The sequence below is a fragment of the Lactuca virosa genome, chromosome 8, assembly GCF_052849685.1.
Source record: "Lactuca virosa cultivar CGN04683 chromosome 8, Lactuca_virosa_CGN04683_v6, whole genome shotgun sequence".
Taxonomy (NCBI): domain Eukaryota; kingdom Viridiplantae; phylum Streptophyta; class Magnoliopsida; order Asterales; family Asteraceae; genus Lactuca; species Lactuca virosa.
The window spans coordinates 40,221,587-40,246,110 of record NC_136433.1 but is presented as its reverse complement, the minus strand read 5'-3'; the positions used below and the strand labels follow the sequence as shown (position 1 = coordinate 40,246,110).

General features: G+C 38.3%; 1 protein-coding gene and 1 non-coding gene across 2 annotated transcripts; both read right to left on the bottom strand.

Annotated features, from left to right (window-relative positions):
* Positions 1-1,417: 1,417 nt before the first annotated feature.
* LOC145135083 (small nucleolar RNA R71) lies at positions 1,418-1,524 on the bottom strand. Its single transcript, XR_013719563.1, has one exon. It is a non-coding gene; the product is annotated as a small nucleolar RNA R71 (small nucleolar RNA).
* Positions 1,525-20,847: 19,323 nt separating this feature from the next.
* LOC145132682 (cyclin-dependent kinase B2-2-like) lies at positions 20,848-22,757 on the bottom strand. The gene is made up of 6 exons (XM_079067568.1): positions 22,477-22,757; positions 21,974-22,115; positions 21,708-21,881; positions 21,534-21,627; positions 21,376-21,445; positions 20,848-21,300 (listed from the first exon to the last, which is right to left on the bottom strand). The coding sequence occupies exons 1-6, from the start codon at positions 22,692-22,694 to the stop codon at positions 21,069-21,071; spliced, it is 930 nt and encodes a 309-aa protein (XP_078923694.1). The 5' UTR covers positions 22,695-22,757; the 3' UTR covers positions 20,848-21,068.
* Between the last annotated feature and the right edge of the window lie 1,767 nt (positions 22,758-24,524).

The following is a 24,524-nucleotide window of genomic DNA, read 5'->3' as shown; positions in this document are numbered from 1 at the left end:
AATTCATTAGTTTAACCAATTGGTCACTGTTTAAATTAATTTGTTTTCTAAGGATTAGTAATAATGAACACGAGTCTAATCACATTTATCGGTAGTCAATGACAAAATAATCCATTGCACTTGCCATTAAATCAACTATAGAAACAAGTGAGTGGAACCTAAACAGAAGTCTCTTTTATTATTGAATCTAGTTATCTTCAATTTCCTTAGCTGCTAGTTGTTTTTTTAAGTATTAGTTAATTGTTAAGTTTCTAGTCTTGCAAAACTAGAGAAAACCCCTTCTTTTTATTATTTGTTTTAATTAGGTAATTTTAGTATTTAATTTAGCTGTTACCGTTCCTGTGTTCGATACCCTGCTTGCTTGAACTATATTGCTAACGATAAGTACATTGCCTTTCGTGTGTTTATTTGTGTTTGAAGTAGTAGGATTAAACTAGTGCATTTTACACACATCAAGTTTTTGGCGCCGTTGTCGGGGACGGTTTTAATTAGTTATCTTAATTGCTAGAGTTATCGATCCTTTGTGTAAGATTTATCTTGCACAAAGTTACCATTTTAGTTAATTAGTTATCTAGTTTTAGTTATTTAGTAATCTATTTAGTTTTTGAAATTTTCTGTTGAACTCGTCGAGTCCAGTCGAACTGACTCGACGAGTCCCTCGTAAAATTTTCAATTTCGTTTTATTTCATTTTTGTTCTTTTTACGCGTGTTTTCTATTTCTTTCAGGTATTTTATGACCCGAGGATCGAATTCATCTTTGGTACCACATCTTGAAAATCCGGAATCAGCTTTGAGGAAGGACAAGGATCAAGCCGTTGAAGACACTAACCCGCCAAAGAAATCACCTTTCAAGGACCTTAAATCGGTCTTTGGAAAGAAGAAAAGCAAGAAAGTGGGTGAATCTAGTAGTCAAAAGAGCGAGGGAAGCAAGCTTGAGAGTTTTAAACAAGATCCCAATCCAAAAGACACCGAATACGAAACCGAAACAGAAACCGAAGAAGAAAGCAACCAAGAAGGCGAACCCGATAACACCATGGCTAACATTGTTGATATCACCATGGGCGAATACAAGAAGAGGATGCGTGATGATACCGGGTCGGGAATCATGCAACCTGTGATTCCAGCAACTGCTACCTTCAAGCTAAATGGCCACATACTCGCTCAACTCAAGGACATCCCATTCTACGGGAAAGATCACGAAGACGCATACAAGCATATCGACGAGGTCAACGACATAGCCGACTACTTCAACATTCCTAATGTGCCTCGCGAGACCGTTCTGCTTCGTATGTTACCGATGACATTTAAGGGAGCCGCGAAAGATTGGCTAAAATCACTCCCTCCAGGGTCCATCACCACATGGGCCAAAATGCGTGAAGAGTTCATTGACCGATTTTTCCCTCCTTCAAAAATAGCAAAATTGAAGAAAGCCATTGCCAATTTCGAGCAACAACCGAGCGAGTCACTATATGAGGCGTAGGAGAGATACAAAGGCTTGTTGAGGAATTGCCCCCACAATGACTTAAACATTCAACAAGAAGTCTCCATTTTCTATGATGGAGTAAATGTTACAACAAGGCAGCTCCTTGACTCCCAAGGACCACTCACGAAGAAGAACCCCGCAGTCATAAAGGAGCTAATTGAAGAATTCTCTAAGCACTCTAAGGAATACCATAATTCAAGGAATGATTTGACTCGAGGGGCGGTGAACTCGGTGTCCGACAATATAGCGACAATGATGGCAAAATTGGATAGCTTAGACCGAAGAATGACAAAGATTGATCAATCCATCCATGCCATTCGGGTGGGATGTGACAATTGTAGCGGGCCTCACCTTACTAAGGATTGTGATATGGATGAGAATGGGAACCGGAAAGTACAAGTATGCTATTCAAGTGGCGATAGATATGACGAGGATTGGAGATAACCGAGAAAGGAGTGGCTACCATATGATGAATACAAAAAGACAAATGAGGAAAAGTACAAGATGAAGACAAGAGGTTTCTATCAAAAGGAAGAGCCGGTGCAAGATAAAAAGATGGACTTTGAAGACATGCTCACAAGATTTGCAGCTGCATCCGAAAAGAGACACAATGAAACCGATGCTGCAATTAGGGAACAACAAGCCATGATGAAAGAGCAACAATCATTGATGAGAAATCAGCAGGCCTCTATACTAAACATTGAAAAACAGTTAGGCCAACTTGCACTACAAATCAATCAAAGAGCACCGGGTGAACTTCCAAGCAATACCGAGAAAAATCCAAGAGGTGCTCACATTAACATTGTGACGACTAGAAGTGGGAAAATAATTACCCCTCTGACACCTATAACTATAACAAATGATGAAACAAGAGAGGTGCAGGAGAAGCAGAAAGAAGACCTGAAATCCCAGTCAGTCGACCCGAATCGTCGAGTCGGGGAGAAGGACTCGACGAGTCCACAGTCAGAAAAGAAAAATGATCCTCCTTTGAAACCATATCAACCTCCATTGCCATTTCCACGTCGGGCAAGACAAGAAAAGCATAATGAAGATTATCAAAAGTTCCTGGAACACATCAAAGCCCTCCAAATCAACATTCCTTTCATAGAAGCGGTTGCACAAATGCCCAAGTACGCAAAATTCCTAAAAGAGCTACTCACTAATCGAAAGAAGTTGGAAGAGGTGTCCAAGGTGGTGCTTAATGAGAATTGTTCAGCTGCAATGTTGAACAAATTACCAAAGAAGATGGGGGACCCGGGTAGCTTAACTTTGCCTTGCCAATTTGGAAACTTAGCTACAAGTTATGCATTGGCGGATTCGGGGGCAAGTGTGAATCTTATGCCATATTCTTTCTTTAAAAAGTTGAACCTTCCGGAGCCGAAACCAATCTGTATGGCAATACATTTAGCAAACAAGATGGTGACTTTTCCAAAGGGAATATATGAGGACTTATTGGTAAAAGTTGATAAATTTGTATTCCCCGTGGATTTCATAGTCCTAGATATGGAAGAAGATCATCAAGTCCCGATCATTCTTGGAAGACCTTTCCTAAATACCGCAAGTGCCATAGTAGACATGAGAGAATCCAAGCTTACCCTCCGGGTGGGAGAAGAGTCAGTCACATTTGGCGTTGATCGAGCAATGAAACATTCCAAGTATAGTGATGACACGGCCTTCTCGGTGGATGTTTTCGATGAGCTAATGGAAGAATTAAAGGAAGACAAGCCAAGCGAATCCACTTATGCCCTTGAAGACGAATTTGATGTTGAAAGGGACCTACAAGAGATAGAGAGAATGCTTGAAGAATCTGAATACGTAGAAATAATCAGGAGCTCTGAAAATCCGACTCGACGAGTCCATCAGGAAAATCACGATCAGTCGAAGATTTTATCCTAGACTCGATGAGTCCCCTCTATGGACTCGACATGTTCAGTGTACAGAACACGAAATCAGAGCTGAAAACCTTACCTGAACATTTGGAATACACATTTCTTGAAGAAGGTAATCAAAAGCCTGTTATTATTGCTTCCGACCTCACCAAGGCTAAAAAAGAAGAATTAGTACAAGTTCTAAAGAAAAAAAAGGCATCGCATGGAAAATCACCGATATAAAAGGAATAAGTCCTTCCTATTGTTCTCATAAAATAATTCTTGAAGAAGGTGCAAAGCCGGTTGTTCAACACCAAAGGTGTTTAAACCCAAACATGCAAGAGATGGTTAAAAAAGAAGTTGTCAAACTTTTAGATGCAGGAATTATTTACTCCATTTCCGATAGCCCATGGGTTAGTCCCGTTCAAGTGGTGCCAAAGAAAGGGGGAATGATGGTTGTGACAAATGAGAAGAATGAACTTTTACCAACAAGAACCGTAACCGGGTGGCGCGTTTGCATCGACTATCGAAAGCTTAATGATGCTACATGCAAGGATCACTTTCCGCTACCATTCATCGATCAAATGCTTGAAAGGCTATCCGGGCATCTTTACTATTGTTTTCTTGATGGTTTCTCGGGGTACTTCCAAATTCCAATTGACCCACAAGATCAAGAAAAAACCACTTTTACTTGCCCAAGTGGGACATTCACATATAGACGCATGCCTTTTGGGTTATGCAATGCACCGAATACCTTCCAAAGGTGTATGATGGCTATCTTCCATGACATGGTCGAGAAATTTATGGAGGTTTTCATGGATGACTTCTCGGTTTTTGGGTCTTCATTTGACGATTGTTTATCCAACTTAGACCTAATGTTGGCAAGATGTGAGAAGACAAATCTAGTTCTAAATTGGGAGTAGTGCCACTTCATGGTAAATGAAGGGATTGTGTTAGGACACAAGGTTTCAAGATTGGGGATAGAGGTGGATAAAGCAAAAATTGATACCATAGCTAAATTGCCACGTCCAACTAATGTAAAAGGGGTAAGGAGCTTTCTAGGCCATGCAGGATTTTACCGACGTTTCATTAAAGACCTTTCCAAGATCACGAGGCCATTGACTCAACTTCTTTTGAAGGATTCCCCATTTGACTTTTCTAAAGAATGCAATGAAGCTTTTCAATTATTAAAGGAAAATTTGACTAGTACTCCTATCATGATAGCCCCAAATTGGAGTCTTCCTTTTGAATTAATGTGTGATGCTAGTGACTATGCGGTGGGAGCTGTTTTGGGACAAAGAATTAACAAACATTTTCAGCCTATCTACTATGCAAGTAAGACTTTAAACCCCACTCAAGAAAACTACACTACTACCGAGAAGGAGCTACTCGCGGTGGTCTATGCTTTTGATAAATTCCGCCCATATCTAGTTTTGTCAAAAACAATTGTATTTACTGACCATTCTGCCCTCAACTATCTCTTTGCTAAACAAGATGTTGAACCAAGATTGATATATTGGGTATTGCTTTTACAAGAATTTGATATTGAAATTAGAGACAAAAAGGGAATGGAAAATGTGGCAGCTGATCATTTATCACGGTTCGAAAACCCGCACTTGGAAGAATTAGAAGATAACAATATTGGAGATGATTTTCCCGAAGAGTACCTTATGGTTATAGCAGGTGAAGTACCTTGGTATGCAGATTTAGAAAATTATTGAGCAAGTGACTATATTCCAAAGGATTTGACTAGACAACAAAAGAAGAAATTCTTTTCTAAAATTAAATATTACTTTTGGGATGAGCCATACCTCTTTCGAAGCTGCGCCGACGGTATGATAAGAAGATGCGTGTTCGGGAAAGAAAGTCGAGAAATCTTGAGACATTGTCATAGCGGGCCCACCGGAGGACATCATGGAGCACAATACACGGCTAAAAAGGTTTTTGATACAGGTTTTTATTGGCCTATAATTTTTAAAGATGTCGCTCAATACGTTAAGGAGTGTGATTCATGACAAAGGTCGGGAAATATTTCATCCCAAATTTGATGTGTATGACGGGCGTATGTTTCTAAAAAGGATCGTGGTGGAGGTTGAGTATGTTGGGCATACATGTGAGTACGCTCGGTGTACTCGTGCTGCTCCTAAACCCTAAATTTTTAGGATTGTCTCCCTTATTTAAGCATCTTATCCCCCTTTGGACCTTCTTATGACCAGCCTCCATTCCTCTTAGCCCTAATATCGAAACCCTAGCCCTTGAGAGTGAGTATTAAAGTCTTTGAGTGATTTTTTAGTGTTCTTGGTGGTGAAGAAAGATCATTGAAGAGGTGGTGGTGCACTCAAGCTCTTGGATCCAGAATCTACATGTTAGGTGCTATTTGTGCACCTTTTTGCACACCTTTTAGTCCCATTTCATGCATCTATTTAGCACAATTGTTCTTCCTTTTTCTTGCATTTCATCATATTCATGTTAGTCTCTAGAACAACCTTATTTGCACACTTTTATGTCTTTTTCAGGTAAACCGGAGGTTGGAACGTGCTTTGGGAAGTGCCGGGAAGCATTGGTGAAGATTTCGGGATGATCGGGCGAAGAACGAAAAAGTTGGAAAAATCAAGTTTGGAATTGGAGTTAGAGAGGTACACGGGGTGTGTTGAATTTACACTGAAAAGTGGGCACGGGGCGTGTTTGACCAAAATAGGAGCTGTTGACCATGCTGAACACGGGGTATGTCAGTTTAGTGCAAATCAACACGGGGCGTGTTGGCTGCTGAACACGACCCGTGTCAGTTTAGCCTATTTTAACACGGGCCGTGTTCGACCCAAAAACCAACTTTTGGCAGTTTTTCCTATCTTTCATATTACGAGTTGAGGGCCATTTTTACACAGACACAACATATAAGAGCATATTTTGAGAGGGTATTTCGAAGGTTTTTGCAAGGGTTTGTCCATTAATCATTTGGAAACATTAATTCTCATTTTTGTAATTTGTAATTACACTTAATTTCATCTTTTAGACTTGTGATCTTGTTCTAGCCATGTGTGGCTAGAACCCTAACTTCTCCAATTTCATGTTTTGACTTTTTGGTTGTGAATCAAATCATATGACCTGATGTTTGTGTTTAATTTCTATCTAGTGAAATTGATTTTACTTCAATCGAATGTTTGATTTTAATAATGATTCTTATTGGCCATTTGAATTAGGGTTAGGTCATTCAAGTTATTCATTTTTCAAAATCCGTAATTGTTTTGTGAATTGAACTAAGTAACAAGCATTAAATTGATTTCTTATGAATGAATTTAGTGTAAATCTTTTCACACATTCTTACGCTCCCGAGCTTGTGAGGAGTATTGGGTGTTGTTGGGAACATTCACAATAAGTTTAATGCAATCTTTTAATCTACTTCTAAGAGCTTGTTTAGATTAGGTTAGTAAGGTTAGGATTAATCAAAGAGCTTGTTTTGATTGATTAATGTGGTGAATGGAAAGTGTTAGAGCTTGTTAACACTTTCAAGTACCAACTTAGATAGAATGAAACAAATGTCTTGTCATCTTTGATTCACATTGCTAGACTGTCATACATGGAGTTGGAGTCCTTACAAAATCTGAACTTAATTCATTGGTTTAGTTGTTTACTCGTGTTTTAAATTGATTTGCTACATCATTACACTCAAACCCCCCCTCTTTACTGTTGGTGACCATAGTACCTTGCGCAAAGAGGTATAGACTAATTATCCCGTGTTTCTGTGGATCGACCCTGCTTGCCTTGTACTACCTTTTAGTGCAATATAGTGGGATTCTTTTGGAGTATATCGTACCCCTATTATTTGTTGGGTCTGACACGCCCTAACAAATTGGCGCCGTTGCCGGGGACACGGTGTTACTAATTGTTTTATGCCAAGATCTTTTCGTACATGTACGCCATTGCCAATTGACTCGGAGATAGAGAAGACTGCAAAGAAGCTAAGGAAGCAAGCCAAGCTTCGTAAGAAGCAACCGGGTTCCGGGACTTCTTCCTCATCTACTCCCCCGGTCATCAACATTTGGGAGGACATACCCCTCTCAGCCCTACGGAGGGAAATCATTGGAATTAAGCTTCAGCCCTACGGAGGGAAATCATTGGAATTAAGCAACACAAGAGAGAAGCTTTCCACACATATTGGGAGAGATTCAAGAAACTTTGTGCCCGCTGTCCCAAACATGGAATTACCGAGTATCAGCTTCTCCAATATTTCATTGAAGGCATGACTCCAATGGAGAGAAGACTTCTTAATGCTTCTAGTGTCGGCTCTTTACCCGATAAGACTCCAACCGAAATCCGCAATCTAATTAAGAACATGGATGAAGATTCTAAACATTCAACCCATGATGAAGAATGGTACACGGATGCACCCCGAGGTGTAAAGGAGGTCCAAACTCCTCAAATTGAAGCTCAATTGTTCGAGCTTACAAAAGTTGTAATGATGCTAGCCAAAGACAAAGGTGTGCAACCCACACCCCGCCCTTGCGGTATTTGTACTCAAGTAGGGCACCCAACCGACATGTGCCCTCAACTTCAAGATGAGGATTATGAAGAAGCGAAAGTCATGGGAGGTTATTCTGGTTTAAACCAAAGGGGATATGAGCAGTCACGAGGTGATCAAAGATGGAACAACAATCAAGGTTGGGGAGGAAATCAACAAGGGAACTATCAACCAAGTCAACCACATCAATACCAACAAAGACCACCTTTTCCACCACAAAACTTTCAGCCAAGGCAACCACAACACCCTCCTCAACAATCGGGTTCATCAAGTATGTCCTTAGAGGACATAGTGAAGAGTTTGGCAACTAGTACACAAGCTTTACAACAAGAGACAAAAGCAAGCATAAAGAACTTAGAGAAACAAGTTTCACAGCTTGCCACTTCCGTAAGCAAACTAGAATCTCAAGGAAAGTTACCTGCACAAACTGAAACAAACCCAAGGCACAACGTGTGTGCCATCACATTGAGAGGAGGAAAGAGCTATGATGATCCAAAAGTGTCGGTTGATCAAAAGGAAGAGGAAATAGTGGTCGAAGAGGCAACCAAATAAATGAAGGAGGAAGAGAAAACAATCGAAAAGAAGCCCTTCATCACTGAGTCTAAAGCCATACCTGCTCCATTTTCCGAAAGATTAAAGAGCACGAAGAAAGAACGGGAGGAGAGTGAGATCATGCAAATGTTCAAGAGAGTTCAAATCAACATTCCACTCCTCGAGGCCATCAAGCAGGTACCTAGATATGCAAGGTTCCTTAAGGATCTTTGTGTATCTAAAAAGAAATTAAAAGAAAATCAAGTCGTAACAGTTGGGGAGCATGTATCCGCGGTTTTGCAAAAGAAGATGCCCCCGAAGTGCAAGGATCCCGGTGTTTTTACCGTGCCTTGCAAGTTGGGGAATCTTTATGTACCCCGAGCTATGCTTGATCTAGGTGCATCCGTAAATGTCCTACCATATTCTCTTTTCAAATCAATTGGTGTAGGAACATTGAGCAAAACCGGTGTGATCATCCAACTTGCTGACCGGTCTTTGGTACACCCAAAGGGAGTATTAGAGGACGTGTTAGTGCAAGTCGATGAATTTGTCTTCCTGGCTGATTTTTATGTCTTAGATATGGGAGATGATGACTCTCCAAGTTCAAGTTCCATACTTTTGGGTAGACCTTTTCTTAAAACTTCTAAACCAAAAATTGATGTCTACAATGGAACTTTGAGTATGGAATTTGATGGTGAAGTTATCAACTTTAATGTTCATGAAGCAAAAAAGGTTCCTTCTGATGTTCAATCTGTTAATTTTGTCAATTTGATCCAGCCCTTAACTAAAAAGGGCTTAAATTTGTCTAACAATGAATTTCTAGAGTTAGTTTTGTCACAAAAACTAGACAGGGACAAAGCCAAGGAGATTGCAAAGGAGTTCGATATGAATAATGAGGTGCGGGAGATTTTGGAGTTTGTTGATGACAAGAAGCATATGAGGACTGATGATATGAAACCCAAGCCACTTACCACCAAAGCCCAATTCCTTCCACCGGTGGAACAAGCACTAGATCCGGGAGCAAAAACTCCATCGGACCCTTTAAAGCTAATACATGTCGAGAAGGAGAGCACTCAACCGGTCATCAACTCAAATAAACTATCGAAGAAGGAAGAGAGTGAGTTGATAACCATGCTGAACAAATACCAAAAAAGGATTGAGTGGACAATCTCTGATATTAAAGGGTTAAGTCCTTTTTGGTTTATGCGCAAAAAGAAAACCAAAGGAAGGTTGAAGGTTCCGTTGAAGGAGGTGGCAAGAAGATTGATGTGTTGGAGAGGCCCACATACTTAGAACGAAGCATATTCGGGGGCAACGTCGAGCCAACGACTTAAAACAAGGGCGGCTAACCGGGAGGCAACCCGGGGGTATTTTTGTCCTTTCTTTTAAAACTTTTTAGTCTTTGGTAAATTTCAAAATTTTAATGTCCCAAATGGTTTTAAACTTGTTTTTATGCCTAGAAATTGAATCTCGGGCTCCAAAAATATTTCACGGATAGCATGGGGAAGATGAAGAGAAGGTTCTCACCATAATTGCTAGTCTCCAAGAACGATTCGGTAAATTCTTTCCATATCTTTAATCGTTCATATTTTGCTTTAAAATTCAATATGTATGCACTTGTGACTGTTTTAGACTCTTACCTAACCCGACTACCATCCCCCACCACCTTCCGGTGATTAGATAGGTTGTTCCGCCCTCTCCGAGCATTGGGGACGATGCTTATCTTTAAGCTTGGGGAGGGGTAGAGTTGTACACTAGGTTCATTCATGCATTTTCAAAAAAAAAAAAAATTATTTCAAGTTTTTGCATTTTACCATTTTTTGCATTTCATATTCATGCATGCATTTTCAAAAAAAAAGAAAACAAAAAAAACAAAAAAAATGTACGAGATGATGACACTCTTTACATACAATAGCTCCATGAAGTGGGAAAACGAGAAATCAAATGAAAAAAAAAAATACCCGAGGCGACCGGATAGTTACCGGAAGTGTAGAATCAGCTGTCATACCTAGGGGACCCAAACACCGTAATTCGAGACCCTAGCCTTAGATAATAAAAAGAAATTATATTGAAACGTTTTTTGGGCGGTAATAACAGCTTTAGGATGATTTGCTTCTGAATGTTTAAAAAGAATCTTTATCGGCAACTCTGGACCCACAGAACACGGACCTATTTGTTGACACGCGTTACCCTCGCGGTGACAGAGAGCTTAAGTATCAGATCCACACAGTCAAGAAAGAAGGAAGGGTACAATTGTCATATCTAGTACCCAAATCAGAATTTCAAGTGCCAAAACGAAGAAATCTCAAGAAATTCCAAAAATGAAGATTGAAGAATCCAAATTCAAAACGAAGTACAAATCAAAGTTCAATCAAATCAAAAGCCAATTCAAAGTCAAATTTGGCGAATGAAGAATTGTGTGATGTGATACTTGTGGCTCTCGAAAAAGTGAAAGCATAGGAGTTGGGCCCCTTCGGGTGGGCTCACTGTTTCAGCGAAAGCTGATTCGCCGTGACGGGTTCTTAAGGATGCGTCGATTCTGATTCTTGGCCATCTAGTCTTAAGGACATGAGATCCGGACTATGTTATTTTCACCCATAAAGCTTAGTAAGGCATAAAGTTTTAATAAAACTAGGGTTGGATTATTGGATTACACCGTTTCGGGTCTTCCTCACCTTGGGAGTCTGTGATATGTGGAAGGAAGCAGGATGGTCGCCTAGGTATTAATGATTGGAGCCCTATTGATGTAAGGTTTGATCGTATATGTCCATATTTATAAAAATAAATAAAAAGATTACTTGTGTTCTTAAATCTTTCGTTGGTTCAATTTTTGTTCCTTAAGTATCTTTTGTACATATGTTTCATTTTCATGGTTTTCATCGCATGCATTCATTCTTAGCTTTTAGGATCTTTCTGTCCACATTTTTTTCTATGTTTCTTTTTGCCATCTAGAAATCGTCATGTTTGTCCGGTTCTTGTTCTTTCTTGAGGACAAGAAAGGTCTAAGCTTGGGGAGATTTGTTAGGTGCTATTTGTGCACCTTTTTGCACACCTTTTAGTCCCATTTCATGCATCTATTTAGCACAATTGTTCTTCCTTTTTCTTGCATTTCATCATATTCATGTTAGTCTCTAGAACAACCTTATTTACACACTTTTATGTCTTTTTCAGGTAAACCAGAGGTTGGAACGCGCTTTGGGAAGTGCCGGGAAGCATTGGTGAAGATTTCGGGATGATTGGGCGAAGAACGAAAAAGTTGGAAAAATCAAGTTTGGAATTGGAGTCAGAGAGGTACACGGGGCGTGTTGAATTTACACTGAAAAGTGGGCACGGGGCGTGTTTGACCAAAATGGGAGCTGTTGACCATGCTGAACACGGGGCTTGTCAGTTTAGTGCAAATCAACACGGGGCGTGTTGGCTGCTGAACACGACCCGTGTCAGTTTAGCCTATTTTAACACGGGCCGTGTTCGACCCAAAAACCAACTTTGGCAGTTTTTCCTATCTTTCATATTACGGGTTGAGGGCCATTTTTACACAGACACAACATATCAGAGCATATTTTGAGAGGGGATTTCGAAGGTTTTTGCAAGGGTTTGTCCATTAATCATTTGGAAACATTAATTCTCGTTTTTGTAAGTTGTAATTACACTTAATTTCATCTTTTAGACTTGTGATCTTGTTCTAGCCATGTGTGGCTAGAACCCTAACTTCTCCAATTTCATGTTTTGACTTTTTGGTTGTGAATAAAATCATATGACCTGATGTTTGTGTTTAATTTCTATCTAGTGAAATTGATTTTACTTCAATCGAATATTTGATTCTAATAATGATTCTTATTGGCCATTTGAATTAGGGTTAGGTCATTCAAGTTATTCATTTTGCAAAATCCGTAATTGTTTTGTGAATTGAACTAAGTAACAAGCATTAAATTGATTTCTTATGAATGAATTTAGTGTAAATCTTTTCACACATTCTTACGCTCCCGAGCTTATGAGGAGTATTGGGTGTTGTTGGGAACATTCACAATAAGCTTAATGCAATCTTTTAATCTACTTCTAAGAGCTTGTTTAGATTAGGTTAGTAAGGTTAGGATTAATCAAAGAGCTTGTTTTGATTGATTAATGTGGTGAATGGAAAGTGTTAGAGCTTGTTAACACTTTCAAGTACCAACTTAGATAGAATGAAACAAATGTCTTGTCATCTTTGACTCACATTGCTAGATTGTCATACATGGAGTTGGAGTCCTTACAAAATCTGAACTTAATTCATTGGTTTAGTTGTTTACTCATGTTTTAAATTGATTTGCTACATCATTACACTCAAACCCCCCCTCCTCTTTACTGTTGGTGACCATAGTACCTTGCGCAAAGAGGTATAGACTAATTATCCCGTGTCTCTGTGGATCGACCCTTCTTGCCTTGTACTACCTTTTAGTGCAATATAGTGGGATTCTTTTGGAGTATATCGTACCCCTATTATTTGTTGGGTCTGACACGCCCTAACACTACACCTCATTGTTCATCTCCAGATGGTATAAAGTTCATACCTTGAGGCTTGATTTGCTAGATCTTATTAAGATTAAGTTTATGTTCATTTTATCCCAAAACCTTGGTCTTTATGAGTATGGACTGCTCCAGACCATTTGAGTTGTCCTTTCAGACGTTTTAGAGTACATAGTGTCATAAAATTCCAACCTTGGTCCTTTCCATTCAGACGTTAGAAGTTATAGTTTTAGGATTAAGCTCTCTTTAGCCATGAAAATGCATAAAGTTGGAGAGTTTATGGATTAGAATGTCTTTTAGGGTCAGATATGAAGTTGGGGTAAAGCGTCTTAATGATTAAGAGATTAAAAATTAAGACTTGAGTTTTGGCCGTGTATGCTGAGCGTAAATCTGGCTACGCCTAGCGTAGCCAACCCAGATCTTGTTTTCTACCGTTTTGCTCTACGCCCAATGTAGAGCCTTGGTACACTGTGTGTAAGGTCACTGTGTTGACCTTTGACTTTTTATCAAGTGTCCCATTGGGTAAATTATGAGGGTTATGGGTCATGGTAGGGGCAAAATGATATTTTTCCCAAAATGTGAATTAGACTTGGCTTGGGACTAGTTTAGTATGGAAAATTACCTTAAAATCACTATTCCCTAATGCTACCATTTCCAATTGAAGGTATAGAGTTGAAGATATTATTTATCTCCATCTCCAGACCATTTTGGGTTTGATTTCAAGGTATTATCTACAAATCAGAGTTGAAGGCATTATCTCCTTTTTTCCTTCTAAAATAATGTTTTTTGAAATCTTCATTTCTCTTCGTGTACTGATGTAAGCTTCAACTGGATGAGGTTTTCCTCTATTTATGAACACACCACAGAAGCACCAAAGGTAAGGTTTCATTTTAGATTTGAAGGTATTATCTGCAAATGGGTGTTCCATAAGAATTTGTGTTTTGATTTGAACTTGGAATTGGTTTTATTTTTATGTAATTTCTCAAATTGGTCACTTTTTGTTTTCTTTCTTTCAATTAAATTTCTATGGAGGCCTATTATTGAATGATGAGTGTGTTGTGTGAATTTTTATTGTTTGTAGACTTATGCTAAGTTATTGGTATTTTGAATTTAGAAACAATAGTAAAGTGATGAAGAATTTAGTATAAAAATCAATGAATTGGAAGGGGAGTTAACATCATCTAATGAAATGTTGCAGAAACTAGAACGAAAGGTATGATAAATGATTGTTCATCAACGTTTTCCAATATAAGTTTGCAAATAGAATAATAGAAAGTACATTTTTCATTAAGCCCTTTTACATATTCCAATTAGGTGAATGTTTGTGGATTTTTTTTTACAGGCAATGGGGACATACATCCCACAAATGGGATAGAGATGATTATTACAATCACATTGATATTGCCCATAATTTTTTTTTTCTCTTTATATATACGAGTGATAATACGACAAATACAAAACAAAATAGGGATGCAAATGGCGATGCCAATTCTGTCATCCATGGCTAGGTAAAAACAAAAAGAACATATGTGCTCACTATTTTTATAAAGAAAAAAGTCCTAGCTCACACCACTCCATCCCACCCATAAGCAATATCATGTGAATCTGTTGTTATTGTCTTAATGTGGTAGATGATCTTGGAAATACCCCTGTGTTGGAGGAAATCAAAAGGAAACATGGTAAAATGGTTTTCTTCTTCCTAAAGAAAGGGGTCAAGTGGATGAAGGGAGATGCTGCTCCTTTCTTATTGTTGGTTGTTGCTAATGGTGATGTTCAATATGTTAGATGGATCTTAGATATTTGGATGGATCCAAATTTACAAGACAAAGACAAAAATTCTCCACTTCATGTTGTTGTGAAAAAAGGCTCTCTTGCAATGGTGGAGTTATTGGTGAATCCACAAACCACCTTTTGAGTTCTTTTCGTTAAATTAGAGCCAAAACTTGGTGTACAAAGGTATGTATTAGGTAAAAACATCCTTATATATCTATCCAGATTAGGTTCTGTCCCCATTACCTAAATAGTTAAATGGTGTGCATTTTTATACACAAACACTTTTTCTTTTTCGGACTAAATGAATAGTTTACACTTTCAATGTCGGATTAATTCCTGATAATGCAAGGGGACGTAAAAGTGATGCTATGACATTATAGGACTTGTCTTTTATTTTTTACAATTTAAAATCATAAAATAACATTGTACTTTCGATCTAGATGGCATAATCATTTACATCCTTTACATCCTGGTATGGAGTAAAAAAGATGAATCAAGTGTTACATATATTCGTGAACAACTAGGATCGTTTTGAAGAACGGGACCCCTTCGCCATACAAAACACAAAATCCAAAAATTAAAATAAGACTTTCCGCCCGTCGCGAAGCGTGGGGAAACCTTCTAGTTATTTATAAAAATTGTTAAAATGTACTTTTTTCTTACTTTTGTCTTGGAGATTAATCTGTTAATAAATTTATTTGTTTTACATAATAAGCATGCGAAAAGTTAGCTTCATCATTGTTCCTTTTTTATTCGAACCTTTGAACGAGAAACTACCGACAGACATGTTACACAATATTTTGCTCGATTGAACATTCACATTCTAGCTATTTGTGCATCTATATGTAGGTATCGATATGATATTCATATTGCACAAAGTTTTTGTAAGTTTTTTTTAATGTCGTGGAGAAAAGGGATATTAGATAGCAGCTTATGGCACACACTTTTTCACCGCAAAGTGTCAACATTATTTGTGGTTAACAATGAATATGTCGATTCCTCAGTTCGTTGATACAAAAGATCAATGATTGGATGTTGACCTACTGGTCACGAGGTGACTCTTGCGACTAGTCTATATCATGTGCCACTTAGCTTTTCTTCGACTAATTCAGGCTAACTTTGATTTTTATGATGTACTAACGAACTTGAAATGCAACAAATAGCTCTATCCCTATTTATAGGGTTCTTATACCTCCATAATGGAAGGTTCTGGATCCTGTACTATCATGATATTTCTAGATCTATCTACTAAGATCATAATATATTTACAAGGCTTCCATTATGTTTCTGGTTCTTTTTCGATGTCCTAGAAATCTCTAGGATGTTCAACTGTCTTTCGTCCTATTCTACCATACTCCAACGACTTTTGTGAGTCCTCCGAAAAATTATAGAATCACTGTCTGTGATATACCACCAAAGTTATTCTCGTAAAATGTAATAACATTTTATTAATAATAATAATTATTATTAGTTTTTATAATTTTATTTTCTTCAAAATGGTAGTTTTTTTGGTTTTTTCATATTTTATATTTAATTATAATACTAGAAAAAAATATTACCTATGTTTAACTTCTTTTCCTTTGTATCATTCTTTACAATTTGAGGATGTGATCCCGTTTTTGCCTAAACCCAAAAATAAAAAGTTACATGAGAAGAGTGGCGAAGAAGGATAAAGGCTATGCACAAACAGTTATCATAAGAATATTTAACGTGTGAGAGATCGGAGGAGATCACATAATTTAGGTAATAGATTTGGGAAGAATGCAAGATGGTAGACCGAAAATTGGGTAAGGTTTGAATCGCAACAAAAAAAAACTTGCAGGATTTCTAATTATGTTTATTTAAGTAATGAAATCAGTAACCGATTTACTGGTCAGTTACTCGGAAACAAACAAACAACTGATTTTAAGGGTGCTAGTCAATAAATTGAATTGAAATTGAAACTAAGTGATAACATGTTGCAGAAGCATGTTGGCGATTTGGCTATTAAATCGACATGTGGCATAGAAAAACTACTCTTTTATTAAGAAAGATGGATATATTTATTTATCAAAAGAAATACCAAGTTGATTTTTCGCTACGTCTTTTGCAAGCAAATAACATACGTGTCACTAAAATGACATTTTCCGCCGATTTATGTGAAACCATTGTTTTTTCGTTTTTCATATAGTAAAAAAATATTATTTTCTTCAATTATTGCTTCATTTTGCTGTTTTATAAGATTTTTCAGGTTTCTCAAAATCTATTTTCATCCTTTGTACTATCCTGCCGGAGATGTAGCTTTTTTAAATATTAGAAGTCGAAAAATGTCGTTTTGAACCCCCTAAACGATCCCAATTGCCTAGAAAAATATATTAGCTCATGGTTTAGCAATAAGTTTTACTTATATGCTCGTTTTTGATCAACCATTAAAGTTTCGTTAAATTCCAACACCAAAGGCAAGTTCGGTAAAATAGTAAAACTTGCAAAAAATAGGTTTTTTCAAACCAATCATAACCGGTTCATACATGTTTGAAATGGATAGCGTGCCTTCCAGACACGTCAGAGAATCCATAGGCGCTAGTCACATAGCCAGCCAGATGGCCGCATATGTCGTCCCATTTCCGCGTCCAGCCCGCATTGGGTTATCCCTCGATGTCCAGCGTCCCGAACATGCACGAGAAAGTTAACATACGACAAACCGACACATGCTAACTCCAATAAGGGTGCACGCAACACTACCGTGACTAAGCCAATCACAACTTAGATAGGGGACAAAGGTACAATCTTCCAATCAACGCCTATGTCCCGATCGAGGTCTAACACTCTTGTCTCCATGAGCGGGATCCGTGCCCAGATCCTCACTATAAAAGGCTACATGCCTTGAACCGTAAAGGGATCGAATCTAAACATTCAAGCCTTACGCTTAAACACATATTCATCTCTCAGAGACGAACTTGACCGTCAGAGTGTTCTCCTGGGACCTTCTCCCAGGCTGACTGTAACGACCCAAAAATCAAGGGTAAAAATTTCATTTTTCATAACAGTCAAAACACATATATCTTTTAAATCCAAGTTTCCCAAAAACACTGCTAATCAAATCAGTTATTAGAGTTCATCCCAAAATCAAATATTACGGAAAACACGGGTGTGTGTGCTGCGATCAAGCCGAGCCCTTCCTTTCCAAACCGTTGATACCTGAAACCATTAACAAAACTGTAAGCACGAAGCTTAGTGAGTTCCCCAGAGCATACCCCACATAATCCACATAATCACATAAACCTTATCGATCACATAAGCCATATAGGATACATATAAGGATGCCATGGAAACCCTCAAAGGTCTTACACACATAATCGCCTAATCCGTATCAACTACACAAGTCATGCATATAAACAAATAGGGATGCCCTGGAAACCCTCCAGGGTCTTACTCCGGGTGCCCTGGAAACCCTCCAGTGTCTTAGCCCACTGTCACATAAATCATACATACAAACATATAAGGATACCCTGGAAACCCTCCAGGGTCTTACACCGGGTGCCCTGGAAACCCTCCAGGGTCTTAGCCCAATGCCTCGGGAACCCCCCGAGGTCTTGACTAAGGATGCCATGGAAACCCTCCAAAGTCTTATACCCTAGTGCCTCGGGAACCCCCCGAAGTCTTGACTAAGGATGCCATGGAAACCCTCCAAGGTCTTACACCCTAGTGCCTCGGGAACCCCCCGAGGTCTTCCATGCAAGTATCACAAAGACAACTAACATACCACATAATCAACTAGCATACCACATAACACATACTCAACTAGCATACCACATAACAAATAATGGGCCGGCCTTGGTGCCTTAGACCCATTGGTATGGTGAGGAGACTCACCTCGAATGCAGAAGCTTCCTGAAAGAAATCCTTATCTGCTTTCCTGTCCACTTCCTGAGCTATCAATACTGATCAATATACCCAATTAGCAATTGGGTACCATACCATAATCCTTAATCGATGCATGGGGTAAAATGATCATTCTACCCTTGGCCCAGTAAGATCTAAAACTAAGGCCCAAACCCAAAACAAAAGCCCAACACTATAATGTCCATAAATCCATCAATGACCCAAATTTCCAAATTGGGCCCAAACCTCTACATGGGTCTTGCCATGAGGCCCAAATCCTTCTTTTCAGTCTAACACACTCTATATTCTGATGGCCCAATAATAATCCGAACACTTAAGCCCAAAATGCTAAAACACTCGTGACCCAAACCATGGACCAAGTTTCCAAAAAGCCCAACAGCTGGCCCATACCGAAGCCCAATAAGCGAAACCCATTCTGACTGAGTACGCAGGGCGTACTCAGCTGTACGCAGCGCATACTAGGTTCGTGACTTGTACGCTGCGCGTACCATCTTGTACGCCCAGCGTACTCCTCTGTTAAGTCCTTTTTGCTATTAAGCACTTAATGCTTCAAACCAAGGGACCAAATTACAGATCTGAGCTCTACTTAACGTCTTAATCCATAAAGTCACTGACTTGTTGACTTTATATGACCCACATGAACCCAAACTCAAAGTATAGTAATCTACTTCCATGAAAATGATCATAACTCTTGCATGAACCCATTAAGACCTCCAAGATGGCAACTTTCTGCCTTAGGGACTCAGTTAGCACCAAGGATGGCAACCCTAAGCCTAAAAACGGATTTGGAACCATAGAGCTTCATCCTTGGGACCAAAATGAACTAAAACTCACAAATGAGAGATCTAAGATATCAATGGTCAAGTTCAGAGCTTTATACCTTCATCAAGCTGACAATGAGTCACAAAAGCCAGATCCATAAGCTTCTCCTTGATCCCCCATCTTTGCATCAAACTCCACCTTCTTGAAATGGGCCAAACACTCCAAAAATGGACTCCATAAGCTCAAAATGCCACCATGAATGATTAGAGACGAATTCTAGGGTTTTAGAGGGTGGGGGCTGACTTAGAATGAAGACGGAGGCTCAACATTATACTTATATAGGGTACAACTCTAAGATTAGGGTTTTCAATCTGACCCTCGTACGCCCAACGTACCTTCTCGTACGCCCCGCGTACGAGGCCGTGCATCCCGATCCAGTCCTCGCTTATACGCTACGCGTTCCTCCAGCTACGCCTCGCGTAGTTCTTTCTCTTCGGTACGCCCTACGTACCACCTTGGTACGCCCGTGTACTAGGGCTTTTCCCAAAACCCTAATTCTTCCGAAGGCTATAACTTACTCGATACAACTCCGATTCCAACCATTCATATATCCATAGAAAGGTATCGAGACGCTCAACACTATTATCAATTCTTGCCTGCCATAAAATGTCCCAAACCAAGATCCACTCCCCATAAGACCTGAGCTAACAAATTACCGAAATACCCTTTGATCCAAAATCTCAAACTGAATACCCGAGCAATCCAAGGCACCTTATCCAACTCCAACTAGTTCTCAAACCCGACCCCTCAGGTATCCGTAGCTTGATAGCACTTTATCCTTGATCATCAATTCAAAATGGGAACAATTCGAAACAGGATGTTACATTGACGACCTGTTTCTCTTGTTGTGATAACATCTCCTCCAGGATTTTGGTAGAGGACAAGAAGAAACGACATGGAGGCGTAATATCACATCAGAAACCAATCCGATTGTACCTCAACCCAATTTACATTTTTGTTGACCAAAACCGATCCACTTTGGAGAAAAAAATCTGGTTTGTGCACAATGTGTTTTTTTTTTCTTCCAGTTATTCATGTCTAATGGACGAATAGGTTCTCCCAATGAAAACATGTTTGAAGATGTGCAAAACAATCAGGCTAAATGTTTTTCAAGAATATTCTAAATTTCATTAAAAATAAAATTTTATTGTTGAAGTTCCTTTTGTCATTTCAAATAGTCACTCCAAATTTTATTATTTTCATTATTGTCAGATAGTGACTTATTAAATAATTATAAATCTTTAATTAATAATACATTTTTTATCTATATTTATAAAAAAGTTTTAACTTGGTCTCCGTCTCTCCCTCTTCAAACATATATGGTTTCATTTGTCACATTGTGAAAAGATCGTTTATTTTCAAGATTAATTAAACTTGATTAAATTTTCAACATAAACTTTCAAATCAACAACCTTTTTATCAATTGAGATGTATTTTAATATTGGACCATAATAACAAAAATTGACTTTGATAGATTAGATCCATTTTTATAAAAATAAACCCCAAATTTCAACTTACACAAATCACCAAATTTCAACAAGTAAGAAGTTAATAAAACTGTTGTGAAGCATATAGAAAGTGCTATCACCAACACACAATAATCACTAAATCTAGCATACAAAATAAGGTCAAGGTCACAAGGTCAATTTTGCTCGAGACAAGCATCACCACATCACATGTAGCAGTTTCAAAGATAAGTCTTGTCCAGATCATCAAAATATGGATGCTCCATTGCTTTCTTAGCTGATATCCTTTTCGATGGTTCATACTCAAACATTTTAGCAAGAAGATCAAGCCCAACTTCATCAAGATTAGTCACAGATGTTGAAATCATCTTCGGTTTCCATTGGGGATACTCATGCCAATCCTTAAGCTTGCTCACTCCTGGCCACATTTCTTCATTTGGAGTACCCAACAACCTTAACAATCAAGAATCCGTGTTACATGAAATTCAAGAAATGAGAAATGATTATGTGGTTAATGTGTCTATGAACCTGAAAATATGCAGCAACTGTTGAAGCTCAGAATCTCCAGCAAAAATGGCTGTCTTCATGACTAGTTCAGCTACAAATTTGAACAAGATTATCAGTTTTCTGACAGTTTAAAATGGTCATAAACTTGATCTGCTATTTCAAGATTTATTAATTCGTACCAAATATGCAGCCAACAGACCAAATGTCAACAGCTGTTGAATAATGGGTGGCACCCAAAAGGACTTCAGGAGCCCTATACCAAAGGGTCAAAATCTGTAATGATAGAAAGAATTAGATAACTGTTGATTGACTTTATTAAGCAATGTAAATGAGCTTTTTCACAGTTTATATACCTCATGAGTGTACTTCTTGATTGGTAGAGTAAAGGCTCTGGCGAGTCCAAGATCTGCTATTTTGAGCATCAATGTCTTTTTGTCCATCAAAAGATTGTGGGGTTTAAGATCTCTGTGTAGAACCCCATGGGCGTGACAGAAAGCAACACCCTTGCAAAGCTGGTACATCAAGCTCTGTGTTTATTGAGAAAATAGATTTGATGAATATAATACATAGGAGTATGTTTATTGAGAAAATTACAAGATGGAAGATGGAAGATTCGTACCTTGACAACTTGGGGTGGAATGTTTTCACCAGTTTGGCGATATGATCTGATGAATTTCTTCAGATCAGTCTCCATATACTCAAATACCAAGTAGAGAACTGTGTTTCCGGTTTTGTTCACACCTTGCTTCACATCCATCAGCCTGTTTGATGTTGATGATTGAAGTCAGATCCAGAATTTGTGAATACCATTTCAATTTGATTACAATAGATATGGCAATTGTTGCTAGGTAAATCCGCAAATCAAATGAGAAAAAGAACCAACAAGATCAGAGCAGTTTAAACCGTAGAAATTGTATCTAAATTTGATTCTTGTAAAGAAAGCGCAATCCCAAGAAAGTAAAAACCATGGCAAATCACAAACCAGAAAATAGAGCAATAGAAATGTGTTCATCGATAAAACCCTAATAGGACTGTGCTTATTCGTGAAAACGCAGAACAAGAAGTAAATTCATGAAATCCTAGTAAAGTAATTGCAAATTATGAGATAACGATTTCACGTACTTGACGACATGAGGATCACGGGAGAGCATTCTCAATATCGAGATCTCTCGAAGTGTTGTAGGGGGGACTCCTTCATCGTCTTCGTGAAGCCTGGTTTTCTTAAGAGCAACGATTTTTCCTGTGGCTCTGTCTCTCGCTCTGTATACTTTGCCATAAGTTCCTTCTCCAACCTTCTCTAGCTTCTCGAAAGCTTCCATTGCCGTCTTAGTGGACTCCATTTTCTCTCTCAAAAAATTGTCTGAATCAAATATGATTTCAAATGAAGAAGGTGAAGAGAGGTTTTGAATTTATAGAGATGTTGGGGGAACGCTCTCCCGTTGTCTAACGGCAACTGGTTTTCGAATTTCAAATTTGGAATCCTTTCTGTATTTTCATATTTTCCCCTACACTTTCTCTAATCTACAAAACTCGTCCATACCCCTACACTTTCTTTAATATACAAAGCTCGTCCATACCGACAAAGCCAAATGGGGAGTATTTGTATGTGTAATTCAATTAATAATCAGTAGTAGATAATTATTATTTTAATGTTTTAAGCTAAAGTGATCATATCTTTGTCTGTTTGATTATTTGGAGATCAAATAATTAATAATTAAATAATTAATTTAGTAATAACTGTAACAAAAATGATTATATAAGAAGAAAACAAAACTAATATATTAACTCTTTCTAACCATACGGTATAGTTTTTTTCTACATGCATACTATGTAAAGATATTATTGTAATTGATAGAAAAAAAATTCTTCATATTTCAAGTTGAAATAATTCATAAATATACAAGGATACCCATTTTGGTTAGGGAAATCTACGAAAAAGTCCCAAAGTTTTGCCCCAGTTTATGATTTAGTCCCAAATTAAATTTCATTAATGAAAAAGAACGGGTTACCGGCTAATACTCACTTTAGTCCTTTGAACCGGTAAACCTTTGATTAGCCGGTTACCCAAGCTTTAAAATCTCTCTTATGTGTTTCTCCTTCTCCCCCCTCTCTTTCTCTCGTTTTATTTGCAGGTGGGTAACCAAAATTGTGAAGATGAACAAGAATATACCTCTATTTCTCTCGTTTGTTCACCAAGGCCATATGGAGTTCCTTTCATTTGATTTGTAGGTGGGTAACATGTGAGATGGTGGTGTTCTACGGGAGGAGATATGGAGATGGTGGTGTTGTACAAGCTTCTCAACACTGATCTACTCAAATGTGTTGATTGGGTGATTGAAATCAACCCATATATACACTAGATCCTCTTCGTCTTCAAAACAATCCATTATCTTCCTAATGTCTAATTTCCTTTTTTTTTCTGATTCTGATTCATAATTAGGATTTTAGGTTACCCTCCATTAACCTTCCCTGTCACCCATTCCTATAAAACCCCTCCATGGTGTTCTACAAGCTTCTCAACACTGATTTGTTCGAACTTTTTCCCTGGTCAATGGTCCATAAAACGGGGCGGAATTGGAATTCGGAGTTAGTGATGGCGGTGGAGTGGGAGGTGGAAAGGGTTGAAGCAACGGGATTCCAATGTTTCTTTGTACATTGAGGGGTGGTTTAAGGGCAAAAACGGGGACAAAAGAAGAAGGTTGTTTCATCAATGGTGAAGGTGAAGGTGAAGTCGAATGGAATTGGGATGGGGGAAGGGTTGTCACGATATGGTAATGGAATTGGTTTTGAGTTGTGGTAAGTTGGAATGGAATTGAAGAATCCTTAGGTACATCTGTTGACTGGGAGTTAGTCAAACCTGGTTCCAATGGTCCTTCAGTTACAACAGATATAGGTACAACTTCGAGTTCACTAACAAACCTCATCATTTTCTCATAAGCACCTCTAATAGCAGAAACTTCTTGAGGGGGATAAAGAACATCTTTTACAAAACTTCAGTTTATGGGTTCTTGAATAGACCTATGATTGACCTAATAATTTCTTTGATTGTTGAACATCTTTTATAGAAACTGCAATTTGAGTCATGGGTCGACTATGACTGTAATGTTGTTCCATGAATAGACCCATGATACCTAATAATTTCTTTGCTCTATTGTTGTTTTCTGCATATT

Bases quoted from the DNA above. Each gene is read 5' to 3' on its own strand.
- LOC145132682 (XM_079067568.1), bottom strand. From the start codon at position 22,694: ATGGAGTCCACTAAGACGGCAATGGAAGCTTTCGAGAAGCTAGAGAAG. The intron at 22,116-22,476 runs GTACGTGAAATC...AACATCAAACAG, and splicing joins CGTGATCCTCATGTCGTCAA to GCTGATGGATGTGAAGCAAG. The intron at 21,882-21,973 runs GTACGAATCTTC...CAATAAACACAG, and splicing joins TTCCACCCCAAGTTGTCAAG to AGCTTGATGTACCAGCTTTG.